At 43.6% G+C, this 25349-nt stretch overlaps 1 protein-coding gene, 1 long non-coding RNA gene and 1 other non-coding gene across 4 annotated transcripts in view; 2 read left to right on the top strand and 1 right to left on the bottom strand.

Moving 5' to 3' along the window:
- The first annotated feature begins 1069 nt into the window (after positions 1-1069).
- Positions 1070-1141, top strand: trnap-ugg (transfer RNA proline (anticodon UGG)). Its single transcript has one exon. It is a non-coding gene; the product is annotated as a tRNA-Pro (tRNA).
- A 298-nt stretch (positions 1142-1439) lies between these two features.
- Positions 1440-25349, bottom strand: part of lrp5 (low density lipoprotein receptor-related protein 5) — a 69790-nt gene continuing 45880 nt past the window's right edge. For both annotated transcript variants that reach the window (XM_032524291.1, XM_032524292.1), the window contains 18 exons: positions 20405-20621; positions 19516-19669; positions 18785-18920; positions 18352-18596; positions 17130-17314; positions 15981-16129; positions 15024-15201; positions 14170-14366; positions 13169-13374; positions 12035-12225; positions 11580-11789; positions 10923-11048; positions 9060-9296; positions 8173-8283; positions 7827-8066; positions 6956-7098; positions 5577-5674; positions 1440-5334 (listed from right to left, as the gene is read on the bottom strand). In XM_032524291.1, the coding sequence (XP_032380182.1) occupies positions 5010-5334; positions 5577-5674; positions 6956-7098; positions 7827-8066; positions 8173-8283; positions 9060-9296; positions 10923-11048; positions 11580-11789; positions 12035-12225; positions 13169-13374; positions 14170-14366; positions 15024-15201; positions 15981-16129; positions 17130-17314; positions 18352-18596; positions 18785-18920; positions 19516-19669; positions 20405-20621 (3348 nt within the window). In that variant the 3' untranslated portion in view covers positions 1440-5009. The remainder of the gene's footprint in view (positions 5335-5576; positions 5675-6955; positions 7099-7826; positions 8067-8172; positions 8284-9059; positions 9297-10922; positions 11049-11579; positions 11790-12034; positions 12226-13168; positions 13375-14169; positions 14367-15023; positions 15202-15980; positions 16130-17129; positions 17315-18351; positions 18597-18784; positions 18921-19515; positions 19670-20404; positions 20622-25349) is intronic.
- Positions 5776-11958, top strand: LOC116694603 (uncharacterized). The gene is made up of 3 exons (XR_004333213.1): positions 5776-5786; positions 9408-9415; positions 11853-11958. It is a non-coding gene; the product is annotated as an uncharacterized LOC116694603 (long non-coding RNA).

The following is a 25349-nucleotide window of genomic DNA, read 5'->3' as shown; positions in this document are numbered from 1 at the left end:
TTGTAGAAGTTGTAGGTCTGGTCTCCACCTCTTCCCTGCCTCTGTTCAGCCCTCAGCACCTGTCTGCCAGCTGGACAACCTTCACTAGGACTGGGCACCCAATTCAAGACTTTTTTAGGCACCGACCAAATTCCCTCTAAAATACCAAGTATCAACAAATGCCTTCTCATTTAATACCCAATTTCAATACCCAAGGCAGGGATCTTCAAAGTTTTTAAACCAAGGACCCCTCAACTAAGAGAGATGGAGCAGGGCCCCCTGCTCCATATGTTTTATGAAATCAACTTGCATCTTAAACTGGGCCTACAATAACATGTAGGGCGGCCCAGAGCCTTTTTACCTTTTTAATGCATAGAATACTAAGCTATTAAAACAATGGCATGATTTTCTAAATCATGTTTTAATGTTAGAAATCCATGTAACAGTGAATTAGGATTACCTGTACTGTGGGTGGTCATTTATAAATCTTTTGGCACAAAATGCATTTAGTAAGCCTCGCAGATCAAAATATTTTGCATTCGTTTGCCATTGAATCATAATCCAAATGCAAATTATACTCATGTTCATTTTACATTTACGTTTTATGTTTTTATAGTGTGTTCAGGGGACAGGCAGCTAGCAAATAGTGAGGAGATGTTTTTTACAGTGTGTTCAGGGGAACAAAACCTTAAACCTTAAGTGCATAATTCATGTTCAACTTTATTGTCATTTGTATTAGAAACACAATCTAATTATTGTGCTCTGGTTCTGTCTGCCGCAACAGAAGGGACACACTCTACAGATAGACTATGTATACAAAGATTCATTTACAATAACACAGTTTTTGATTATTATGAGTTAAAAGAGTGGGCACAGAAAGGCGACATCAAGAAAAATAGGCATTAAAATAAAACAAACTACATAAAAGGAGCATTACAGGAACTACCTATTAAACTACATATTTACGTAAAGCCATTAAGTCAAAATCAAATATATTGATATTATTTGTTTGACCAATAGATGTTAAACTAACATTACAGTCGCGTAGATACAGCTATAATTACTTACCCGTCCATAGACTTAACATGGCGGCTCGTTGGTCTAGGGGTATGATTCTCGCTTTGGGTGCGAGAGGTCCCGGGTTCAAATCCCGGACGAGCCCATATTTTTAATCTTGTCTTTTAGATGGTGTGAAACAACCAAAAGGCTTTGCACATCACAACCGAGAATGCAGCTCCTGTTGGACCGGTTCTACCGTCCGTACCGTGTATAATACAAGTGCTGCAAGACATACATACAGTATATTACACACACATACATATACAGTATATAAACTGTATACATATATATGTATAGGTGTGTCTTATATGTATAAAAATATATTACACACACATATCCTGCTGAAAATGGGAAAATTCATAATTCATTGACCTTCAACTCAAAGTTAACACACAACCAAATTCCTTAAAATAGAACCTTTATTATATAAAAATGCTTTTGATACAAAAAATGTCACAAGTGTAAATTCCACAAAGCATTTTTAACTGAGACAACAAATACAGGTTTTAAGGAGTTCGACAGTGGTTTGAGGCGGGGCCTACAGCCCTTGATTAATATAAAAGATTTGTGCAGCTCAGAGTTCCCGCTGACACATACAGACGCAACTTCAGCAGCTGTTCTCTGGAAATCTCCAGCCAGTCCCCAGACGTCTGCTACATCCTCAGCAACAATCTTACTGCAAGTTCCAAAAGTGCTGGAATACTTTTCCATCAGTACACTACAGAATGCTCTCTAGCACGATGGCTACAATTTGCTGTAATACAAAGATGGCAGGAAGCTTGGTGTGTCCTCTTGTGATTATACGGCAGACTGCGCCATAACTCTCTCTGACACTATAACCGTCTCGGGTTGATTTCTACTGCTAGAACACTACAGCCCAAACATTTTCCTTCTTCATTTATTTCCTTGGAAATAATAACATATCTTATATTTTTGTAAGTGCATAACTAGGCTCACACTTTTTGTTGCTAGGGCCTGTGTTGATAATGTTATAATATACTAATAATAAGTGCTGCAAGCTTCCTGAAAGCACAGGCTGTCCCCACATAATCCGGCTATTGTGTGTGTGTGTGTGTGTGGGGGGGGGGGGCTGTGATGTTCTGTACACCCCACGATACAAAGGGTGAGACAGAATATGTTTGTGGGACCAAATGTAAAGTTTGTCCCAAGAGTTGACGTTGTTATGACAACCTGGTGGAGTTAATCATTTTCGAACATGTTTTTGGACAAAACAACTAATCGATTCATCGAGAAAATAATCAACATATTAATCAACAATTAAAGTCATTAGTTGCAGCCCTGTATTTTTCCACAGAAAATCAAATAATTGTGTCCTCCAGATGTCCAAATCAGATTGGGCGGCCCACATTAGAGAAAAAGGGGACGTGTTCAGACTAAAACAGGGTGTTAGGTCGCTTTTTTTATCAAAAGTGTTCATCACTTTAGGACGAGGCAAAGATCAAACCATATTCATCCTGTGAGTCAAACCTTTACCTTTAGTTTTGCAGTGGCGAGGCTACTAATGTAGGGAACTAGGACAGCACAATTGGGGAAAAAATATGAATCACAATTTTTTAGTTTAGAAGTGATATCTTGATTCTCTGCACACATGAACCACAACAAAACAAAACAGATTGGCAGAACCAAATATAGATTTTTTCTTGGCACCTAGAGCACATTGCTCATCACCACAGGCCTGTAAAAGAAGAGAAGGGAGAGCATCGCCACGCTCGGGAGCTCTGTAAAACCTATTTTATACAGTCGATGAGTAAAACTCACAGAAGGAAGTAGTAGTGTTTGTGATGCAGTCAGCTCGTGAAATTAAATGAGAATCTAAGTAAAAATTAAATCAGGGATGAATGAGGATTAATGTGTCGTGGATGTGGTGTTTTCTTTAGCGGGGGTGCAAATGTTCCACCAGAACAAGTTCCTCCCTGAGATGATTTAGCAGAGCCACGGTAGCGCCGCCCCAGATCGTTGGGATTGGTGTAAAGAAATGCTAACACCCCCGAGTTTTCCCCCCTCCTTTTCCAGAATGTATGTGTGGAGCAGCCAGACCTTCCTCCGCAGTGCTGTGGAGACAACCGAAACGCTGAAGACACTGAGCTCTTGAAGATGCGTCTGAAGCATCCCGAGACCTTCGGCTGGTTCCTGGAACAGCTCTGGATAACATGTCTCAGCTGGAACTCTTTCGCTTCTCTATTTCCAAAAAAAGACTCCTTCAAACCAAACATGGTGGCAGACACAGAAACATACACAACGATCTACACACAAACAGAAATACGAATAACACAAGTCGCTATAAGAATAATTTGTTATTAACTGTAAAATAGCTTCATGGTCTACTGTCATTATGCGAGTGGTAAATGCAGGCTTGGTGTGTAATTACAAGTCGTAGTAACTGATATAGTATGTACACAATAGCAGCAAACATACTTTTGGTAAACGGGATGATGAAGGTAAAGAAAATGTGACGGAAGAGGTTCAGATTCACAATGAAACTCAATCATTGACTTCATTACACATATGTACAATAGCTTTACATGTGGATGTTCATTTGGTATGTTGTGGTCACACGGCGATTTCATGGCGTAATGAAGACTGTCGGCAGATTAGTCTTTGTCTCTCGGTTGATTGGGGAAAAGCTCCGCCATGTTCCACTACAAAAAAACTCACTATTTGAAATGTGAGGGACACACTTTTCAGAACGTACAAAAAAAGATTTCACACTTTGATCTTGGCCCTATCCCATCCATCCACTAATTCACTCATTCTTCTATACAATAATCCATTCATCATCCACGATTTCAGCCTAAATTCACCAAACATTCATACATGCTCACGCACACAGCGGTCCAATTACCCACGCGCCCACCCACCCGCCCACCCACCCATCCATCCATCCACCCATCCATCCATCCATCCATCCATCCATCCATCCATCCACCCATCTTGCTGTCCTTTCTTTTGTGTGGAGTGGTGGATCAGCCAACGTGAATAAAATAGTCAAATAATTCCTCTCTGATTTACTTTTGTTCATATTATTTTAACACTATGTACAGTCCTGCTGCTGGTCTGCCAACGAGGACGCTCGGAGGGAAAAGACAAGCGGAGTGAAGCTCTCAAACGACGCCAGAGCCTACTGGCGACTCTCTCAGTGGGTGAGTTCCATGCTGGCGAGAGTTAAGGTGTGGGGGGAGTGGGAGGGGGGCAGCAGCAGCATGAGGCGAGGAGTTAGGCCCACTGAATAAAAAGTAGCCCGGCAAAGCAACTTTTTCTTCTGTTGATGGGATGAAGTGATGTAAGAGGGAGCTGGTCTTCTCCTCGCTGCTCCCTGCAGTGGGTGGGAGGGTGGGACACACGGAGCAACAGGCTGGGGACCAGGGCTGGGTATCACTCAACTATTTTCAATACCGGTACTGATACCAATACTGTGACTTTGATACCAATTTTATAAAACAAAAAGAAATTACAACATTATGTCTCTAGACAGTAGAGTTTTTCCTGCAAGACGTCAGACAGCCAATCACAGACATTGTTAGATCTTGGTAAAAGCATGCTGCATGCTGATTGGCTCACTGATGCTGATGAGATTTAGTCCTTAGGGATTGAGATTGGCCGTTGAATGACGAGGCATTTTCTGATCCTCGATACTAAGGAGGCGGTTCAGTTGGTGCCTAAAAGTCTTGAATAGGATACCCAGCCCTACTGAAGACTGATCACATGATGGTCACCCTGACAGCTCCAAGATGACTGGAATGATGAAATAACCAAAGTGGGACGTAGGCACCTTGAGCAAGGCACTTGAGCCTAAGCAGCTGATATAATGCAACATGTGAGGGCCCCCCAGGGCTGGAAGTTGGCCCTTGGAGTTCCTTCCCTGGTTCCGCGGGCCACACAAAGGCAGTTCCTGCAGCAGGTGGACTGCATTCTTCCTCACAGGGCTCAGGGGCTGATGGGGGGGGGGGGGGTCACGAGGAGGCGGGCAGGGTGAGGGAGGCGGGGGCCACAGGTTGGAAGTAGGAGCGCTCGGTGGAAGGGGACGGGGGGCAGCTCTCCTCCGCCGACAGGTACTGGGAGCGGGGGGTGGGCGGCGGGGGGTAGGGGTCCGAGTCCGAGTTAAGGTCCATGTAGTACTTGTTGTGTTTGCCGTGAGCAGCGTGGCCCGCAGCCTTCCAGCGGCCCGCCGACGACGCCAGCCCAGCCGGCGGGTGGTGGGGGGTGTAGTCGCTGTCGCAGACATCGGTGCTGCAGGGGGTGGTGGGGGGGGCGGCACCTCGGACTGGGTGGTAGGGTCTGATGGGGACACACACACACACACACACACACAGTTTGTTTAGATTAGGAGTGTGTGTTTAACGGACAGTAACAGCAGCAGAAGCAGCGGTTTAAATCTTCAGATCAGAAATCATTCAGCATGAAAAAAGACTTATGACTAAAACAATCTGACTCGACTACGAGTGAGTCGACTGGTGGACTCAGAGTGTGGGTGTTACCTGTATGTGCGTGTGTTACCTGTATGTGTGTGTGTGTGTTACCTGTATGATCTGGTGGTGGACGGACTGTTGGAGGAGTAGAAGATCTCTGTGTTGTAGAGAGAGCGGTCAGTAGCCGGGGACGGAGGGGGGTTCAGGATCTACAGACAAAAGGGGGGATGTTTCACTGTGGACAGGAAAAAGCATGCACGTGTGTGTGTGTGTGTGAGTTTGTGTGTGTGTGTCTGTGTGTTTGTGTGTATGTGGGTGTGAGTTTGTGTGTGTGTGTCTGTGTGTTTGTGTGTGTGTGGGTGAGAGTTTGTGTGTGTGCGTGTGTGTGTGTGTGTTTGTGTCCCACATCCTAAGGGGCTGCCATGCCTATAAAGGAATGGAGATAGCACGTCATGACAGACTAGTCGAGCTCACAGTGAAAACCCTCGTCAGATAAAACCATCCGTGTTTCAGCGCTGCAGTAGTAACCCTGGTACTCTCTGGCTGCCAATACACCACATGTTGTTTTTATTAATGAGGAGTCCAGTGATGGAGGAGGCTTTCTACACCAAGGTAGTTCAATACCAACCACTCCTGAACACCATCTCAGAGCTAGGCTGCGGTGCACACTACTCGTTGGCATAGTGGGTAGCCTAGGACAGTGATTCCCAAAGTGGGGTCGGGACCCACAGGGGGGTCGCGAGCCAGAGAGGGGGGACGCGAGTTGATTTCCAGAAATAAAATACAAATTTAAAAACGATTAGAAATAGCATATGTTAGCCATGATTTTAACACAAGATAAAACTAGTGGCTAAATTTAAAATACAACCAAGCAAATAAATAAACAGAGAACCGCTCTTTTGATTTTCTTTCTTTCCGAGTAGCGGTCTCCAACATTAAACCAAGATTGGACTTGCTGTGCTCCGAACATATTGCACATCCATCTCATTAAGTGAGGCTAAGTTCAAATTAAAGTAATGAGTAAATTACTGTAGAATAATGTCATGGCTGTTGTGTTATTTTGTGTTGTCAACATGCTCGTGTTTGGACACGCCTATACTGCGTGCACGGTTGTGCGCAATGTTTATATACGTTTATAGTGGGGGGGTCGCAAGTCACTTGCACTGTTACTTTGGGGGTCGTGGGCTGAATGTTTTGGGAACCCCTGGCCTAGGACACACACAGGTTGGTAGTAAGAGGGGTGCAACAACTTAGGATGGCCAAAATGAGGGCTAAATACTGTTCCATATCTACAATTGTTAGGAGCCATCACATTTAGTGGAGACATTGCTACTTAGACCCTTAAGAACAAAGTATTGTTCTTATTAAGTGATATTGGGAAGACCCGCTGCATGCCACTTGTCTATGAGTTTGCATATACTTGATTCTGTAATATTTGTGTCCCTGTACCATTTTTCTTCATGTGGACATAAATAAATGGTCGTGTGTACCTGAGGGTAGAAGGCTCCCTTGGTAGATGAGGAGCTGCTGGACGAGGCTCCGGTCACATGGTTCCTGTCGTAGAGAGGAGCTCCGCTGCTGCTGCTGCCCATCAGGCTCACTGAACTCATCATGGACTTCCCACAGGAGATACCTGCCCACAGGACACAGGCCACGTCTTACTGACACCACATCATATGAGTCATGCTGTAAGTATAGCCAAAGACACTCTACAGCTAAAGATAGCACATGGCACGCTGCGCCAACGGTACAACCAATACTATACTATATATATGTGTATATATATATATACACACACATATATATATATATGTGTAGAACCACATGGAACACCTGACTAGCAAACATTATGTTACAATATGATAGAAAATCATGTTTTTATGCTGCTAATCAGAAAACACTTATATCTGTATCTAATTATGCATGCATCCCTCCACCGTAAAGCATCTTGACTCAAAGATTTGAAGATTTTAAAACATTACAATCAAACGCATTTGTATATTGTGTAACTGTTGTGAACGTTAGCTGACGTTAGCTTCTCTGTGTTGCCGAATCTGAAGAGAGTTTGTTCCTGAGACAGAATCACGTCTGGGAAAAAGTAAATTTTCACCTCATGTTTCCGTCTGAAAAATGCCATTTTACTGTCAGAATGTTCTGGAGATATGTGGCTTGTGAAGAATGTCTCCAATATTGACTTTGGTGACTATGGGGCAAAAGAATAGCTCAAAATTCACGGTCTTGGAATCAGTCCACTCAGGAGGTGCTGCTAGTCTCCCAGGCGGGATGGTGGACAAACCCACGGGACACACGGACAGGAAGTTGATCTGAGTGGGGGCACTGCTGCTGTGTGTCTGATCCTACCTTGGAAGGTGCCGTGCTGCGAGCTGCTGGGGGCGATGAAATTCAGCGGCACATGGGGCGTACCACTGATGTACTCATGGGGGAAAGTCCCACTGGGGCCCTTGTAGCGGCGACACACCATACGCTGGCAGAAAAAGTAAGCTGCCCCGATCACAAAGACGAGCAGGATGATGGCGATGACTGGGCCGATGGTGTTGGGCCCGGTGTTAGGGATGCCACTGGAGGGGGGAGACACATACTCTGCACATGGAAAACAAACAGGAAACAGAGGATGCAGAGTCAGGGACAGGCACTTAGCCAGAGACAATACATGTGTGCTTACTGTATCCTGTTTCAGTGTTTTTACCACAGGCGAGCTCGTCTGATCCGTCGGGACAGTCAGAGTAGTTGTCGCACTGTTGCTTCTTAGTGATGCACTGGTTGTCACCGCAGCGGAACTGGTTGGGAGGGCAGATGACTGGAGGAGAGCAAGAAACAGAGAGAGGCACTGAGACGGAGATCAACAGTTATCCATCATACCCAGCAGTGAGCACAGACCTTCCGGGTAGGAAACTCCTGCGGCTCTTAATATTACTGGACTAAGCAGGCGGTCCGGCAAAGTGCTGCAAATGCAGAAGTGCCTTAAACCTGCATTCTACCTGATCTCCAGCAGGGGGGGACTCCTTAAACCTGCATTATATCTGAAAGTAAGTGTACAAAAATGAAACTAGCCAACACTATAACGGCCTCCAGGTTTTACTTGTATTATTAAGTACATGTTCCTGATGATACTTTACATCCTTTTACTTACATAAAATTTTCAATGCAGGACTTTTACTTGTAACAGTGTATTTTTACAGTGTGGTATTATAACTTTTACTTAAGTAAAGGATCTGATTAACTCTTCCAGCACTGTACGGGACCACTGACTGTGGTCTGACTGTATATTATTAATGGACAGCTCATGTGTGGTGTCACCCATTGGTTTGTGGAGATCTGCTATGAGTCGTTTGCCGTTACGGCCACAGCCGTTCTGGTTGACGATTTTAGACGAGAGGGAGGAGCTGCTTACACTCTATATTACGTCACACACTTTCACTGGCAATCACATCATAGCCACGCCCTAAAACACCCCCTGCTTTATCACTGATATTAAAGTCAACATTGTAATTCAAAAAATGAACATCATTCAAATGTTTACTTATCATATGGTCTCAATTGATGGCTCAGTTGATATTGTCAGTGTGAACCTACTTTCACAGTCCTGCTCGTCAGAGTGATCAGCGCAGTCCGGTTCCCCGTTGCAGCGCCGCTGGGCATCAATGCAGCCTCCTTTGTCACACTGGAACTGGGAAACGGAGCAAATGGGGCAGTTCTCCTCGTCGCTGCTGTCGTCACACTCGGGGAAGCCGTCGCAGCGCCAGGCCATGGGAATGCAGTCGATCTCGCCGGTGGAGCAGGTGAACTGCTCGGTGGAGCAGGTGGGAGGCTCTGACAGGAGGGGAGAGAGAGAGAGAGAGAGAGAGAGAGAGAGAGAGAGAGAGAGAGAGAGAGAGAGAGAGAGAGAGAGAGAGAGAGAGAGAGAGAGCTTGTTAACAGCAGTCCACAAAGTTGTTCATCGTACAGCATTTTATCAAACACACAATCGGCATCTCTTCTTCTCTGCTGTTTCACATCCTCTGAACGTAATACGGGTATTAATATGTAATATGTATATAACATACAGAAATTAATAATAAATTGTATAAGATTGATAAGCTTTTGAGGGACCTAAGAACAAAATATCAATAAAATAGAATGTAAAAAGGGTCGGTGTAATATGAAAATGCTTCAAACTTTTCGGTCAGTATTGATTATAAACAAGATGACACCGTATGAATAAAGGTGACACTGTTTTTTACGACACTTTTTAACAATTTATGTTATGTATGTGACGTAGTGTATCTAAGTGATTGAAAAAAACTAAACTAAACTGCTTGGATTATTTCCCCATGTAGTTATAAACTCTCCAGACTGACTGTGTGTCCACCCATGTCTGTTTTGTGGCATATCTAGGTTGTATCCAGATTGATTTTAGAAAGTCTGCCCAGCAAAAAAAACAACAGATGAAATGTGAATTTTGGAAATAAGATCCAAACCATATTTGGAGTTGGTTTCAAATGGCAATTCCAATGGGATGTCTACAGATGTGTTTTAGTCTGGACGCTTAGGCTGCTCCTATCGTATTTCAAAGTGTCTTTGGAGTTCTATTCCTATTTTTATGCAGATAATACACATATCAACACAAAGACTCGTAGTCCGAGCCAGCGTGAACCAAGACACCTTAAATGGCTTCCACAAAATGACAGACCTCTATTTCTCAAGCTGTCTCTTCACCAGTGTAGCTACAATGACACCTATGTCCTTACCACAGCAACCTATACAGATATGTTAGGGAAGTCTGGACACACAAATCTGAACTGATCACTTGCAAATAACAAGTCTGTCTTAAAGATCGGATGTGAGAAAGAGATCGGATTTGACTGCTATATGTCAAACAGTTTTTATGTCACACACAGTTTTTGTTGCTCTGTTACAGGCCTCATGAAACAGAAGTCAGAGCGCTATTCATTTCTGCATATTTCCATATATCCGGTAAACGGAGGTGGGAGGGACGGAGGGACTTGTCTCGGATATTGATTGCCAATTTAAGTAGCCAATACTGCTGTGTGGGCGTTACGCTCCACCCTCCCCTGCCACAGGGACAGCAGCTAAACATGGGACATGGGACATAGAACAATAGATAAATGACCATTTATCATTGGGGTTATCATAGGGACACGGGGTTATGCATTTTGACTTCATGAGGCCTTTAAAGGATGACGCAGGAGGGTCAGTTCATGCCCAGAGTGTGTGTGTGTGTGTGTGTGTGTGTGTGTGTGAGTGAGTGAGTCTGTGTGTGTGAGTGAGTGAGTGAGTGAGTGAGTCTGTGTGTGAGTTTGAGTGTGAGTGTGAGTGTGAGTGTGAGTGTGAGTGTGTGTGTGTGTGTGCGCGTGTGTGTGAATGTGTTTCAGCCTGCTTCACATTCAGATGAATGGGGAGTGGTTCTGGGTCTGACTGGTGGGGTTTGCTGTTCACCTCCACAGTGCAGCAGATCCTGCAGTAACACCAGGTGCATGGGGCAGGAGCAGCGGGGGGTGCCGTCCCCCTTAGCAATGCAGATGTGGGAACAGCCGCCGTTGTCGCGGGAACAGGGGTGGGATGCTGGAGAGAGGAAACAGTCATTACAAACCATCCCGCCAAACCTCTAGGTCAACAAAGCCCTACTATATACAATATAAAACTAAGAATAAAACCTCATATTCAAAAACAGAACATTTCTATTTCCCTACCTATTATTTACCTTTTCTTATTGAACTGAATTCTCTATTCAAGTCACTCAGATTCTTAAACAACAACAAAGTTTTAAGCTTTTGGAAACAATAGAGCAAAAATCCTCCGACTGAATATAACTGTATTTGTGTATACATGTACCCGTTTTTTATTAATCCTTAATATCAATGTCAATTTTATTTGTATAACACCTTGTATTACATGTAAACCCACAGAGCTTTACACCAAAAACAGCAACATGTTTAAAACAAAGAATGAATATAAATATATATATATAAGAATACAATCAACTAAAACAAACAAGACATACAAGACTTCATTCATCATTTTTTATATATATACACTGTTGTTTTTTGCCACTGTATCTTTATATAATGCATTTTTTGAGGCAGATGTGTGTACCAAACTCCTGGGGGTCCATCTCTTCTACAGCGTGGATGGAGGTCAGGTATGATATCCGTCCCTGTATGCGCGTGCGTCCGTCTCCAGTCAGTTTGTCCACTCTCTCGATCATCTGCTGCTGCCGGTCGATCCAGTACAGGTGCTCCCCCAGAATGGTCAGCCCCATGGGCTGCAGAATGTTGGAGTCCTGGAGGACAATGCGATTGGCTCCTGGGGAGGGGGAGCAATGTCATAAGAATATGAAAGAAATATTGTATATCCAGGCCAATTCAGGCTACATCTCCACTGTTACGTTTTGGATTAAAAAGGAATATCTCCTGCTACGTTTCCCCCTCTCATTCCCCCTGCTCTGGTGTTTGCCCCTCTCATTCCTCCTGCTCTGGTGAACAAAGACATTGTGATTATGTAAAGAAATTGACAATTAGACAGTTATGTATTAACTGTTACAGGCCTACCTGTCAGGTCACTGCTCTCAATGCGTTTGAGGTCGGCGTCGACCCAGAACAGTTTCCCCAGTTTGTTGTCCAGAGCCAGAGCCACGGGTCGGATCAGACCCGTGGTGAACAGAGACTCCCTCTCCGTCCCGTCCAGACTGGCTCCTTCGATCTTAGCTGAGCGCTCCTGCACCGTGGTGAAGTACATGTACCTGCAGGGAGACACACATTTATCTACTGTAGGGCACTGTACACACAGAGTACAACGTGTTGATGTAACTAACCAGTGGTGGAATGAAACTAAGTACATTTACCACAGGACTGCACTTCAGTCCAGATGTTGAGGTACTTGTACTTTACTTGAGTCTTTTCTTTTCATGCCCTTTCTACTTCTACTCTGCTACATTTCAGAGACTATTTACCCCACTACATTAATCTGACAGCTTTAGTTACTTTACACATTATGATTTCTGAACACAAAACACGTGCAGTTTCTAATATCTGATGTTTTATTATAAAGTAACCTAGCAACAATATAACGGCCTAAAAGTCCAGCTGAGATGATGAGACCATTAAACACACAGCTGGTTGGATCCTTTACACTTTTACTGCACTCTTCTTTAAGTAAATTGTTCTGCTACTACTCACAGACTTTTACTTTAGTTCAAATAAAAACAATGCCTTAACTGTACTGTTTGCTGTCACTGATAATATCACTCTCCCATTTATTCTACTCTATGTATAACACAAGATTAATGTTAATGCTCTCATTATGCAGGTGTGTGTGTGTGTGTGTGTGTGTGTGTGTGTGTGTGTGTGTGTGTGTGTGTGTGTGTGTGTGTGTGTGCATGCGTGCTTGAGTGTTGTTATTGGTCTTGTTTGTTAAACATTTTAAATATTTTGTTTGTATATTAAGAAATATATTCTACATATGTTTGTATTGTATTTCTATGCTGTGTGAAAACAAGATGGATTTATCTCAAGGGGTTATTTCAAATAATTAAGTAACATGTTCAATGCAGGACTTTTACTTGTAACAGAGTGTTTTTACAGTGTAGTATTAGTACTATTACTTAAGTAAAGGATCTGAATACTTCTTCCACCGCTGGATATAACCAAGCATTGCTTCTGTGGAACTAATGATAATGAGCTCACCCTTTCTCCGCATTGACCACGATGGCCCGTGGCTTGTCGCTATCGTCCTTCAGGACAACGCCCACAGTGTGTCCATCCATTTGCTGGACGTTGATGGTGTTGGTGGTCTCACAGGTCCAGTAGACTTGGCGGCTGTAGGGGTCCAGGCTCAGGTCGTGGAGCTGGTTGTCAGCTGGCTGAGCACCGCTGCTCCCGATCATGGAGGACTGAAGACACACACAGCAAGATCATCACTTTTATATTCAGACTGCTCTTCATCCCACTGCTACAGGGGATCCACCAATCAGCAGCCACTATTCATTTCAACCCCAACTGGCCGTCAGACACCGCCTACCAAGAGCTCGGGTCTGTCCCAGGTTTCTTCCTATAAGGGAGTTTTTCTTCATCACTGTCGCACTGTTGCTTGCTCTGGAGGGAACTATTAGAACTGTTGGGTTCTTGTAAACTATAGAGTGTGGTCTAGACCTACTCTGTAAAGTGTCTTGTGATAACTCTTGTTATAAATTGATACTATAAATAAAATTGAATTGAACCCTCCTAAAGACATTTTACCATTAATAGGAGTCTCCATCTGTTCATTTGTTTGATGGGACAATTACAGGCCAAACGTTTCAAACCAATTCAGTTATTTTCATTTGAGTCATCTTGGGCTTTGGGAAACACACATAGGCTGCAAGGCATCAACATTAGCACCATCTACTGGACAAATGCTGGTAGACTTTTCAAGTGGATGGTAGATGTGCTTCACTAAGCAGCCCAAAAAAAAAAAGGTAATCTATTGAGTGGCTGGTAAAATATAACCATTCACTAACCATTTGGCTGATGGAATAAAAAGTTAATTTTAAACCCCTGGCCGCAACCATCAAAAGGGGCAGGTTTTATGAAAAATTCACTTGCCAACAGCAGAAAACAGTTACTATTTAAGGGGAGGATTGGATTAATGTTAGTTTGATGGTATGTTTCACAGAGAAACACATATCAGCATCTTTTCAGAGTGTTACCATGGCTCCATCGTCTCTGGCCCTGCGGATGTTCTGCCGTCCGTCCAGCCAGTACACCAGCCGGTCCAGCGGGTCGTAGCTGACAGCCCGGACGTTCCTCAGGACGTGGATGGGCAGGATGATGTCAGGACTCTGCTCTCCCAACACCATCCTGCTGATACTCGCCTTCTGACTGAAGAGCAGGAAACTGGAGGGAGCTGCAGAGAGAGAGGCACAGAGAATGGGTGAAGGAGTGAGCATGCTCAGTGGACACAGTGTTTACACAGGGAGCCTAGAGGTTGCTCAATGCATACTGTATTGTGAAAATTCAAACAGGGTGCAGGGTATTGACAAATGATCTCATCTTTCAATACCCAATTTCTTTATCTAAGGAGTAAATCTCATCAGAGTCAGTGAGCCAATCGGCATGCAGCATGCTTCTACTAAGATTTTTTTGTACTAAGAAGTTTTGTGTGCTGCCCGTTGGTGCTGCCTGAGCAAGCACAGGTCACCCAGTGGCTTATTTGGATCTGGTTGACCAATCACAACAGAGTGGGCCAGCTGACCAATCAGACTGCTTTTCAGGAAGGCGGGCCAAGAGCTAAGACAGAGGCGCTGCAACAACGGGAAGTAGGAGAAACATTATATGTTTTACAAACATCAAAGCATGTAAACCTATTATAGTAGACTCCAAGAGTGAACAGGAGAATGATATGAGCTCTTCAAATACCAGCTTTTATTTTAGAACAGCAGCACTGTATTATACTGCCTTGTTCAAGGACCCCCGAACTTATTGGATGAGAAGATGTTTCTCATTGGTTTTCCCAGCCAGTCCTGGGATTTCCAGACACACGGGTGTTTCTCTGTGTACTTACAGCTGCAATTTCGTCCATCAGGGTTCAGAGTGTAGTGGGAGGCACAGCGACACTGGGCCCCAGCGGGCGTGGCCAGGCACAGATGGGCACAGTTGCCGTTGTTATGGGAGCACTCGTTGGTTCCTTCCTGACGGGACGAGTGGAACACCAGAATGTCCAGCATCAGCTCCAGCTGGCCCTGGGGACACAGTGATATCACAACGGCAAAGCTCAGTATCTCTGTACTGAATAGATCATGACTGATTGATATTTTAAGAGAATGTTTAGTGATCATTACAAGGCCAAAAATATCCCCCAAATGAAATTCAGCAAGCCAACATCTTCAGGCAGGTCGTTCCAAAGCCGGGGTGCCCCTGTAACAGTTAGAAGAGCTCTGTTGTTTCCCCCTCTCATCCCCCCTTCTCTGGCGTTTCCCCCTCTCATCCCACCTGCTCTGGCGTTTCCGAGCCCCTAAACAGGAGACATTTGAAAACACTTCTGACCCGTTTCGGTTTGGAACCTGCGGGGTTGTGTTTCAGTCTCAACGGCCGCAAACTGGGACTTTTACACCGACGTTTCTCCTCCTGATTGGGTCTTTTTGGTCACAACGTCTCGTTCTCTGAGACTAAAGCTACTAACGTTACCATGGCAACTACCAGTAGCAGGCGGAGTCTCCACGCTGCCTCCTGTTTATGCCCAGTATACCAGAATGTTGATGAGATATGAGGTCTGAGCGTGTTAGTTTAAACTAGACTAGACTCAAAACTCCACTTAAAAACCAAAATCTAGCAGTGGAGCCTAAGGCTGTAAACAGGCTCTTAAGGGGTCAGCATTTCTGTGATGTAGTCGGGGGCTAGACCCTTATTGACTTTAAAAGTGGTCAGTAATATTTTTAAATCTTCTTTAAAGCGAATTAATGAAAGTCTCTATAACAGTAAAAAGCTGACACTTGACCCATAACTGAAGCTGGTTCCATACCTGCAGCACCACAGTGCGGTTGAGTCCGCTGCGTTTGTCTGCCCGTTCAATGCTGCGCAGGTTGAAATCCGTCCAGTAGATGAAATCTCGGTACTGAGTCAGACCAAAGGGGTGAGGGAGGTCGTCCACTATGATCTCTCTCTGAAGGCCTGCACGAGACATGACAACATCTGTAACGTTACACTTGCTCTTCATCCTGCCATCAACCACAACCACGACATCATCCAAGCACCCAGCAACGTTCCCAGAATATGTACTGTACGTATTTGGAAAATTAGATTAGGTGTGTGTACATGATCAGAATTTAGTGTTTTCTCTAGGCTGGGGTTATGTTTTTCAATGAAGAACCTATGCGATTCCACATAATTTTGGACCATTATTATTACCATATTTTTTGTCTAAATGTTGGAAAAGCTAAACCAGATAATGAATAAGTAACACTGAAAAAGCCTAAAGACAAAACGTGTTAAAGAAGTCCACTGAGGAGAAAACTGCAATCATCTGATCTGAGAAAAGTCATTTAGTTAGTCTTGATTCTCACATTGAACTTACATTCATTAAGCTTAGCTGCTGCCCAAAACCGCTTGGATGCTGCACCTAAGACTTATAATGTAGGGAAATCCCTGTCATTCGAGCCTGAAGTTAATTTGTCAGTGTCAAAACATCCTAGAAATAAGTGGCACTGATAATAGTGGTACTGACAGAGTTGGCCTGATGGTGGCACTAGAATCAAGGAAATAAAGTCTCCTAAATCAATATGTTTCTTATTTAAGTTGGTGTGAGAACGTGATCAGCAAAGCTCATGCAAATCCAGCCAATTAGTTTTAGAGATAAGACAAATAATGAGACAGAGGCAGTAAATAACCTACACTTAATGGTAAGAAATGTGGTTAGAAAGTCTTGAGGATGTTTTAGGTTCAGTTCTGGTCATGTTGTATGTTCTGATCATTTAAGATGTCAATTCAAGTGTGCAGAGAGAATATTCTTTTACTAGGGCAAGCAGCGCCCACCACTGTGTGTGTTTATAATGTAGGTTTAAATCTACAAAGGAATGAGCCATATGCCTGTCACTGATGCACATTAGGATGCCTTTGGGTGTCGGCATGGTAACTGCCTGGTTGAAAAGTGTGCTGCTGAGTGTGTCCAAACCTTGCATGTTGGTGCTTTCTATCATGCATGTGTCCAGGTCAGTCCAGTAGAGCCGATGGTCTACGTAATCTATGGTCAGTCCATTGGCCCGACCCACTTTATCCACCAGGGTGGTGATGGTGCTCCCGTCCATGTAGGCTCTGGCTATACGAGGCCGACCCCCCCACTCTGTCCAGAACATGTAGCTGCGGAGACAAAACACAGTTTCAACAAGGTGTCCATCTCTGTATGTCAAAGGTTTTCTTTCTTTTTTTCTCTGATACAATGGATCATCTATTACAGAATCGGAATCTGTTTCCACTTTGTTACATTTGTTTTGTCAAGTTCCGTGAAAGAAAACAACTTTGTTGTTGTCTTTATTAACGTGTGAGCACAAGTGTGTGATTATAAAATGACATCAGACGCCTTCAGGCACACGTGTTGACAGCTCCGCGCCATGACATCATCAAAACCACCAATTGAGTGACATGTGTTAAGATGTTTGACCGGTTGGTACAGGAACCACACACACACACACACACACACACACACACACACACACACACACACACACACTAACCCAAAACACAACACCACAACAACACACACACACACACACCAACACAACACACACACACACACACACACACACACACACACACACACACACACACACACACACACACACACACACACACACACACAGTCTTTGCTGCCAGCAGAATAAAAAATGCCTTGAATTTAACTATCCAAGCAAAACAAATTTGAAGCATGGACACACACACAACACACACTCCACACAAACAGGTAAATCAGAGAGTGCCATGGTTGTTTGATTAGTGTTAAACGTGGCAGTAAAAGCATCCGCCCTCTCTCAGCTGGAGGTTACGGGGCACAGAGGCGGCCTGCTGGCTGTTGTACCTACATACCAACGCAATTAGATCGCTCCACTCTCACTACCTCAGACAGTGAGGAGACACGCTACATGAGGTCATTGGCACCAACTCATACCCTTGAAAGTCGTGGACTTCCAGCATAACACAGGTGTCTGACACTGACTCACTTCTAAACTGTTCTTATCCAATGTTGAGCTGTTTGCAGCCACAGCTTTGTCCTGAGATAGATAGATAGATAGATAGATAGATAGATAGATAGATAGATAGATAGATAGATAAGATAGATAGATAGATAGATAGATAGATAGATTTTTCAGCTTTTTCAATGTTGCTGTTGTCATTCCTACCCATTGGCCGGGTCCAGTGCGAGTGAGCGTGGGTTGTCCAGTGAGCGCGGGTTATCCAGATCCTTACAGACCAGAACCTGCCGGTACTGGCCGTCCAGCCGGGCCACCTCAATGCGGTTGGTGCCTGTATCGGCCCAGTAGATGTTACGCCCCATCCAGTCAACGGCCATGCCTTCTGGGTAGTCTAGCCCAAATTCTATGACGTGCTCGACAGAGCTGCCATTCATGTATGCTCTGCTGATCGTCTGGGCAGAAGAGACAATTCAAAGTCATGAAATTCTAAATGAGGAATGAATACGCTGTCCATTAAGGTCAGGAAAAAAACACAACGTTTTACGTGCCATACTTATTATTATAGAAATACTACCCTGCTCATTTCATGAATCAAATAGTGTTTGCTCTAAGTTCAGCACATCGTTACAGCCCAGCCCACCTTGGCCTGTATGTCTGTCCAGTAGATTCTCCTCTCAGAGACATCAAAGTCGAGAGCGGACGCCTCTTTAACTCCGGTCAGAGGGATGGCCACGTCGTTGCTGTTGGTACCCAAAGAGATACTCCTGATGTTGTCCCTGAGGAAAAACAGAAGTTTGCAAATTTAATGCAAGTTATAAACCTCACTAATCGATTTTTAAGAAAATTGCCACATGTCCCTCACCCTACACTTAAACTGAAAAGTTTTGATGAAGATTTGGACGGTGCAACAAGGCAGGCCTGCTCGGTTCTTTCAGGGAAAGATTGTAAAGATTTACAAAAGAATATGTTTACGGCAGTTCCTCGCTAACTGGGATGTTTTGGGACCGAGTGGTGAGATGGCTGTGGTCAGTTTTCACACACATGTATTGCTGTTCAGAGTCACTAAAAGGCTTCTTAGAAAAAAGAAACTACGCTTTACTGCTATCCCAGACTGACCTTTCACCAAGTGCTTTTGTCCGGATGTTATGTTTGACTAATGGAAGAGTAGCAGCGGCTGCTAAGACTCTCTTTTTTCTCTCCTTCTATTCTATTACTGACTGGTGTTTTCCTTTTTTCTCTTTATTTTCTCTGTTCAAATTTACAATAGGTATGTGTGTATAATAAAAAATTGTACTCTCATGCCTATGATTATCCTTTATATGTATATGTACTGTATACATAAATAAAAGAGTCCTTGAAAGGCATGCGTACCTGTTGGTGAAGAGCAGGAAGGCCTCAGGCACCACACAGGTCTGCAGGTCTGAGAGGAGCTCCATCCCCATGGGACAGGCACAGCTGACAGCCCCCCGGCACCAGAAGCACAGGTGGCTGCATCCACCATTATCCAGCGCACAGCCATTTGTACCTGGAACCAAAGTTTACACATTTATTTCATCCAGCATTTTACAACTTTCTCCTCACTTTCGGTTTTACTCAGAATGTCATACTGCTGAAAACCTGTCCTCGTGAAGCTAGGGTTATGGTAGCCGCAGTGTTCCCGGCGCAAGGCACGAGCCATAAAATGACGTCACCACGCATGTTGTTTCCAGCGCAAAGGCGCTGCACGTTTTCACAGCACGTGGTCACGCAACTAAGTCTTTGTAGCTCGGCATGGCTGCGCTTTCAGTTCCACACGGTTGGTTGGGAAGAGCAGGTAAGCCTCTACAAACATCTGTAGGATTCATGTACAGACCAGAGGGAGTCAAACAGCCTTTAATAATTGGTCAAAGAGAGACACCAGAAGAAAAAAAACTTTTTGCTGTAAAACATGTGAAATTAATTGTGTCAAAGCTAAAAAAAAAAATGAAAATAGTGTTCCTAACAGTGTCACAGGCAGACAGTCAGTTCTATTTTGAGATAAACGGTACTAACTATGTTAATAATTAGAGTAAATAAAAGCAACGCGGTATGTCGGTGTTTAACATAGATGTGTTTACTTGTGTTGCCGGCAGCCTGCTTTCCTTAACTTCCGCTTTCTTCTCTACCGCTTCTTGCTAATTCACAGATTATTGTCTGTACGCCGTCTGGTGCTTCGGAGAATGCTGCAACCAACACTGAGCATAAACGTCTTTGTGCATGCTCGTAGATGGCGTTGATTTACCGTAAGTCTCCGTCACTTTGGTGGCCTTCAGCCCCATTAAATCAGGCAGCTGGTCGATGATGATCTCCCGTACAGCCGTGGCTTTGTGGACCCTCTCGATGCTGCGTCTCTGCCAGTCGGTCCAGTAGATGTAATCTCCCAGCAGAGTGAAGCCAAAGATATGAGGCAGCTTGTCCTCCAGCAGAGTCTGTCTGTTACTGCCGTCCACGTTTATCACCTGAGACGGGGACACAAAGACCAGAGACTTTAGTGCACATTTATCTTCTCAGGTGATTCATGATACCTCTGTTTTTTGTATTTTCCTGTATTGTTGTTGGTTGTGATGTTCTTGATTTTTATCTGCTGTTTTTCTGGAAAGCACTTTGTAACTGTGTTAAGAAAATTGCCAAATAAATAAAGTTGATTAATCTTATTATTATAATTATTGTTATAGAAAAGCTCATTTGTACAGACTTACATTAAAACTGACAGCTAAGATGAGATAAAATAGCATATTAATCCCAAACTGGGGAAATTCACTTGTTACAGCAGCTCAAAAATAATTCACACACATCAGAATAAGACAAATACATATTAAATAGGGCGCCCGGTTGGCTCAGTTGGTAGAGCGGGCGCCCACACATAGAGGTTTACTCCTCGACACAGCGGGCCGGAGTTTGACCTGCGGCCCTTTGCTGCATGTCATCACCCCCAGATATACAGATGAGACCAGATGTGGATTAATAGAAACGGCATATTGCACAGTAGAAGGTGACAGATTGATAAATAAATACATTTGCATAGTGCAGAATATTGTCACGCAAGGTAATATATAATCGTTTGATTTTACAACTTTAGGGAGAAAAGAAAAAAACAACCTGGGCAGAAAAAAACGTCCTCTAATGTCCCAAAGACACCAAATCCATCAGCTCCATGGTTGCTATTGTGTGGCTGAACCCTGACCTTTGACCTCACACTTCCATCCAGAGAGTAACAGAAGAGCTGCTATGATACAGAGGTGGAAGGTAAGACGCTGGGAGCATGTTGGGAAGGGAAGAGAAGAGCTGGAGGAAACAGGATGGAGGGAAAGAGCAAAACACGGGGATGTCCACAGGAAGTGCCGTGTCCAAATGTGAACAGGAATAACTGTCTACAGAGCAGGACAAAATAATGGAAACACCAGGTGAAAAGTGATTTTCAGCTGGAAGGGGGAATTCCACCACTGTAACATACAGTTTCCTTTCATTGCAAGTGAACCTGACTCATCTGCAACACATCACGGGAGCAGAGAAGTGACCCTGGTCTTTATCTGTCTTTTCTACGGGAGAATGGACAGGAAATAAAGAGGAAAGACTGAACCTGATTATTCAAAAGTAATTGAGTTTGTTCAGGGTGTTACAGAAGGGCAGGAGTTTTTGTTACCTAGTGACAGAAATCTATGCATTTTCCTTCTATTTCTGGCAATTTGATAAACAAAAATGTGCATTATGCTTGAGTAAATCCAAGGTATCTCAGGTTTCACAAGTCAAATTTAAGACTTTTAAGACATTTATGAATTAAATTTAAAACTATATCACAACATAGAAATATTTAAGATCTAGACTACAATCCGTATTCTACCTGAAATTTGATTTTGAAATTTTTGGGGGAGGAGGCGCCAGCACATTCCTCTATGCAGGAAAACCCCGGTGTTTTAATGTCCATCTGAATGGAAAGACAGGAGGACGCAGGTGTTGACATTCAGCCCTCGGAGAGAGCTCCACACGCTGGAGAAACACGCTGTAGGAAGACTGTGTTCTATAGTATCTTCGAGTTATTAAAATGATTTATGTTATAATGAAAAATGGCGGCAAGCGAGCGAGCGCGTGGATGATATTTCATGCCACTCATGCCAGAAGAAAAACATTGGAGGGTGAAAAAGAAGAAGAAGAAGAAGAAGAAGAAGAAGAAGAAGAAGAAGAAGAAGAAGGGTGACTTACACAAAGTAGGGCTGGGTAACATTAAAAAAAATCTTTTATACCCGTACCGATACCAATACGCTGACTTGGATTTGGTTCCTGAATGATTTTTTTTCAAAACCAATTTTATAACATACCATTTTAACAAACTACGTGAGCAGTCTCTGTGTAAGTAGATTTTCCTGCGTGTCTCTACAACGTGTTACGTTTGACAGCCAATCACAGACATTATTAGTTCTTGGTAGAGGCATGCTGCATGCTAATTGGCTCCCTGACTTTGATGAGATTTTGACTCTGATTGAAATTGGGCATTGAATGACGAGGCATGCGAACAAGATTGAGGAACTTCTGTCAGTAAGGGCCGATGCCGAAATCTGTATTGTAAGTATTGTTCTTCTTCCGAAGAAATGTTTCTTCATTTGCTTGGGTTTTTGTCTTTTTGCAATGCGCTGAACTCTCAATGCCCCCGTGAGAAAATTAAGAGAACAACTTCATCACTTTGACACCACACACGGCAAAACACAAGCACATTTAGGGCCCTATCGGCACCCGTCTCTGCTTTTTAGACCGTCCAGCGCCCATAACCTTATAACCTTGTTCCTTATGACCTCATAAGGAGCAATATTCCAGATCGGCACAAATGAGGTTTCATTTTCTCAAAGACAGAGCAGGATACCCAGGGCTTGGTTTACACCTATCACCCTTTCTAGCCACTGGGGGAACGCACATTAATGTTAGAAAACCTCATAAAGTTAAATTTTCATGCCATGGGACCTTTAAAAAAACTTCTTTTGGGAGTTACAACACAAAAGAAGTTCCCAGGGGAATCAAAAAGTCAGACACCTGGAGCTGAAAGCAACTTTTTTTTATAATCAATTAATTTTTGGAAGCAAATATGTCAAATTTCTTCATGTTTCTTAAATTTGTAAATCCACAGTTTTTTTATCTCGTCTTACAGTAAATGTATGCTTGAGTTTTTGAGTATTATGCATTCCGATACAGCAGTTAGAAACCAAATGGTGAACCAGAAGATGTCTTAGTATCTGGAATAAATGGGGATTAAACTGTTGAACAACCACTTGCTTCACTCACATTCCTGACAGCACAGGACAATGCCTACGTACGTGCTGTTAATCAAACACAGTGGGAACACACGGAGGAAGCTACTAGTCTTCACCAGGTTAACACAAGGACTAATGCAAACTCCTTCCCCAGCCTTGTCAACTATCAGATCTAGGGAGCATTCAACCTAGATGAGAAGGAGAGCTGTCTCATGTCTCCAGCTGTCCTTTCTCTAGGAAACTCAGAAAGCAGCTGATACCAGATCACAATGCAGAATGAAACCAGGACAGGGTGAACGCTGCTTTAAGTGTGAGTTCCATACAAATGTAGTTTAGAGATTATTGTAGTTAAATCATCATTAACATTGTCAGTGACAGATGGAGACACAACATGGTGTCCGCCAGAAATGTCCACATTGATTACACATGGCATTAATACACAGAGAAATGCAAAAACACATTCTCTTCCAACTTGTGTATGTGTGTGTGTGTGTGTGTATATGTGTGTGTGTGTGTGTGTGTGAATCAGTCACAAGGCATCTATTACTAGGCCGTTGAAAACTGATACAGATACCCCTGCCGACAAACCCCCTGCTGTGTGTGTGTGTGTGTGTGTGTGTGTGTGTGTGTGTGTGTGTGTGTGTGTGTGTGTGTGTGTGTGTTTCCACAAGCAGAAAGAGAGCTGCAATTGACAAGGCTGCAATTAGAACTGCCCTCCTCCTCACCGCCTGTGCTATTACTGGACTGGCGTTGACTGAAATAGACACACGGTTTTATTTTAGACACACTACAGTCATCTGCGAGTGTGTGTGTGTGTGTGTGTGTGTATGTGTGTGTGTGTGTGTGTCTGCCACACTGTTTGAAATGCTTCAGTATGGCATGCCAGAGATTTAAAAAAAAATGGAAGGAATTCTGTCGGACAGTTTGTGAAAGTATATGTGCAAGACAACAGATAACATGCAACATTTAACATATAACAGTACAGTGTATTGGTTTCGTGAGCCAGGATTAAGATGCCACTAGGCTTTTTCCCAAGTTAAAGCACAAGGAAAGAGAATTTGATTCCTCCCAATGGTGAAACCACAGGCCAATCTATGAAGTGTAAGTGCTAGCCTTGTGTTTATCTTTCCTGCTGGGGTCTGGGTCCGACTGGATGAGTCCTGGAGGGCTCACAGTAACACTGCACAGACGGCTCTGGCAGCTTTTCATCCAGCAACGCACTGTTTGCCAATCAAATGCATGCATGCACACATTTCCAGTGGATTACATGAACAGTGTTATTCTGTTGTTTACATTGTGATCATAGAAACAGAGGGTAAAATGATTATCTTTAAATGAAAATGTGGAGCTTGTAAAAGCAAGTTTATCTATATCTATCTACTAGTCAGGACCAATGGAAGTACCTTTCCAGCATATAGCCTGACTTGTCTGCACTGTGTTGCTGTTTTTAAACTCTGTTCGCGTCAGGAAATTACAACAACCTTGGAGCTAGCGAGCTAGAAAATGACAAGTTTTGAAAAAATGTGGATGGTGCAACAAGGCAGGCCTGTTTGGTTCCTTCGGGGAATGATTGTAAAGATTTACAAATAATATGTCTACAGCATTTCCTCTCTAGCTGGGACGCTTTGGGAGTGATTGTTGGGATTGCTGTGGACCAAGTACTAGGGCTAGGAGGGTATGGATTTCTTTCTACCATGGTTTGAAAAACAAGAAATTCCTGCGATAGTGTGGTATACTGCAACCCCCTTACAAGAGTAGCGTAAATTGTTTGTAGTGAATGGCGTCACCCCCAAAAAAACGTTGGCTTAAATCGTAGACTACAACATATATGTTACAGCCTGTCTAGCCGCTGAGCAGGCAGAGAGGGCTACTTGGCAGTTTGCTAATTTTATTTTTTTTAAGATTATTCTTTGGGCTTTTCCGTCTTTATGTGACAGGACAGCTAGG

The sequence above is a fragment of the Etheostoma spectabile genome, chromosome 8, assembly GCF_008692095.1.
Source record: "Etheostoma spectabile isolate EspeVRDwgs_2016 chromosome 8, UIUC_Espe_1.0, whole genome shotgun sequence".
In the NCBI taxonomy this organism is placed as follows: Eukaryota; Metazoa; Chordata; class Actinopteri; order Perciformes; family Percidae; genus Etheostoma; species Etheostoma spectabile.
The sequence above is the reverse complement of the archived record's forward strand: the minus strand, read 5'-3'. Positions and strand labels throughout refer to the sequence as shown.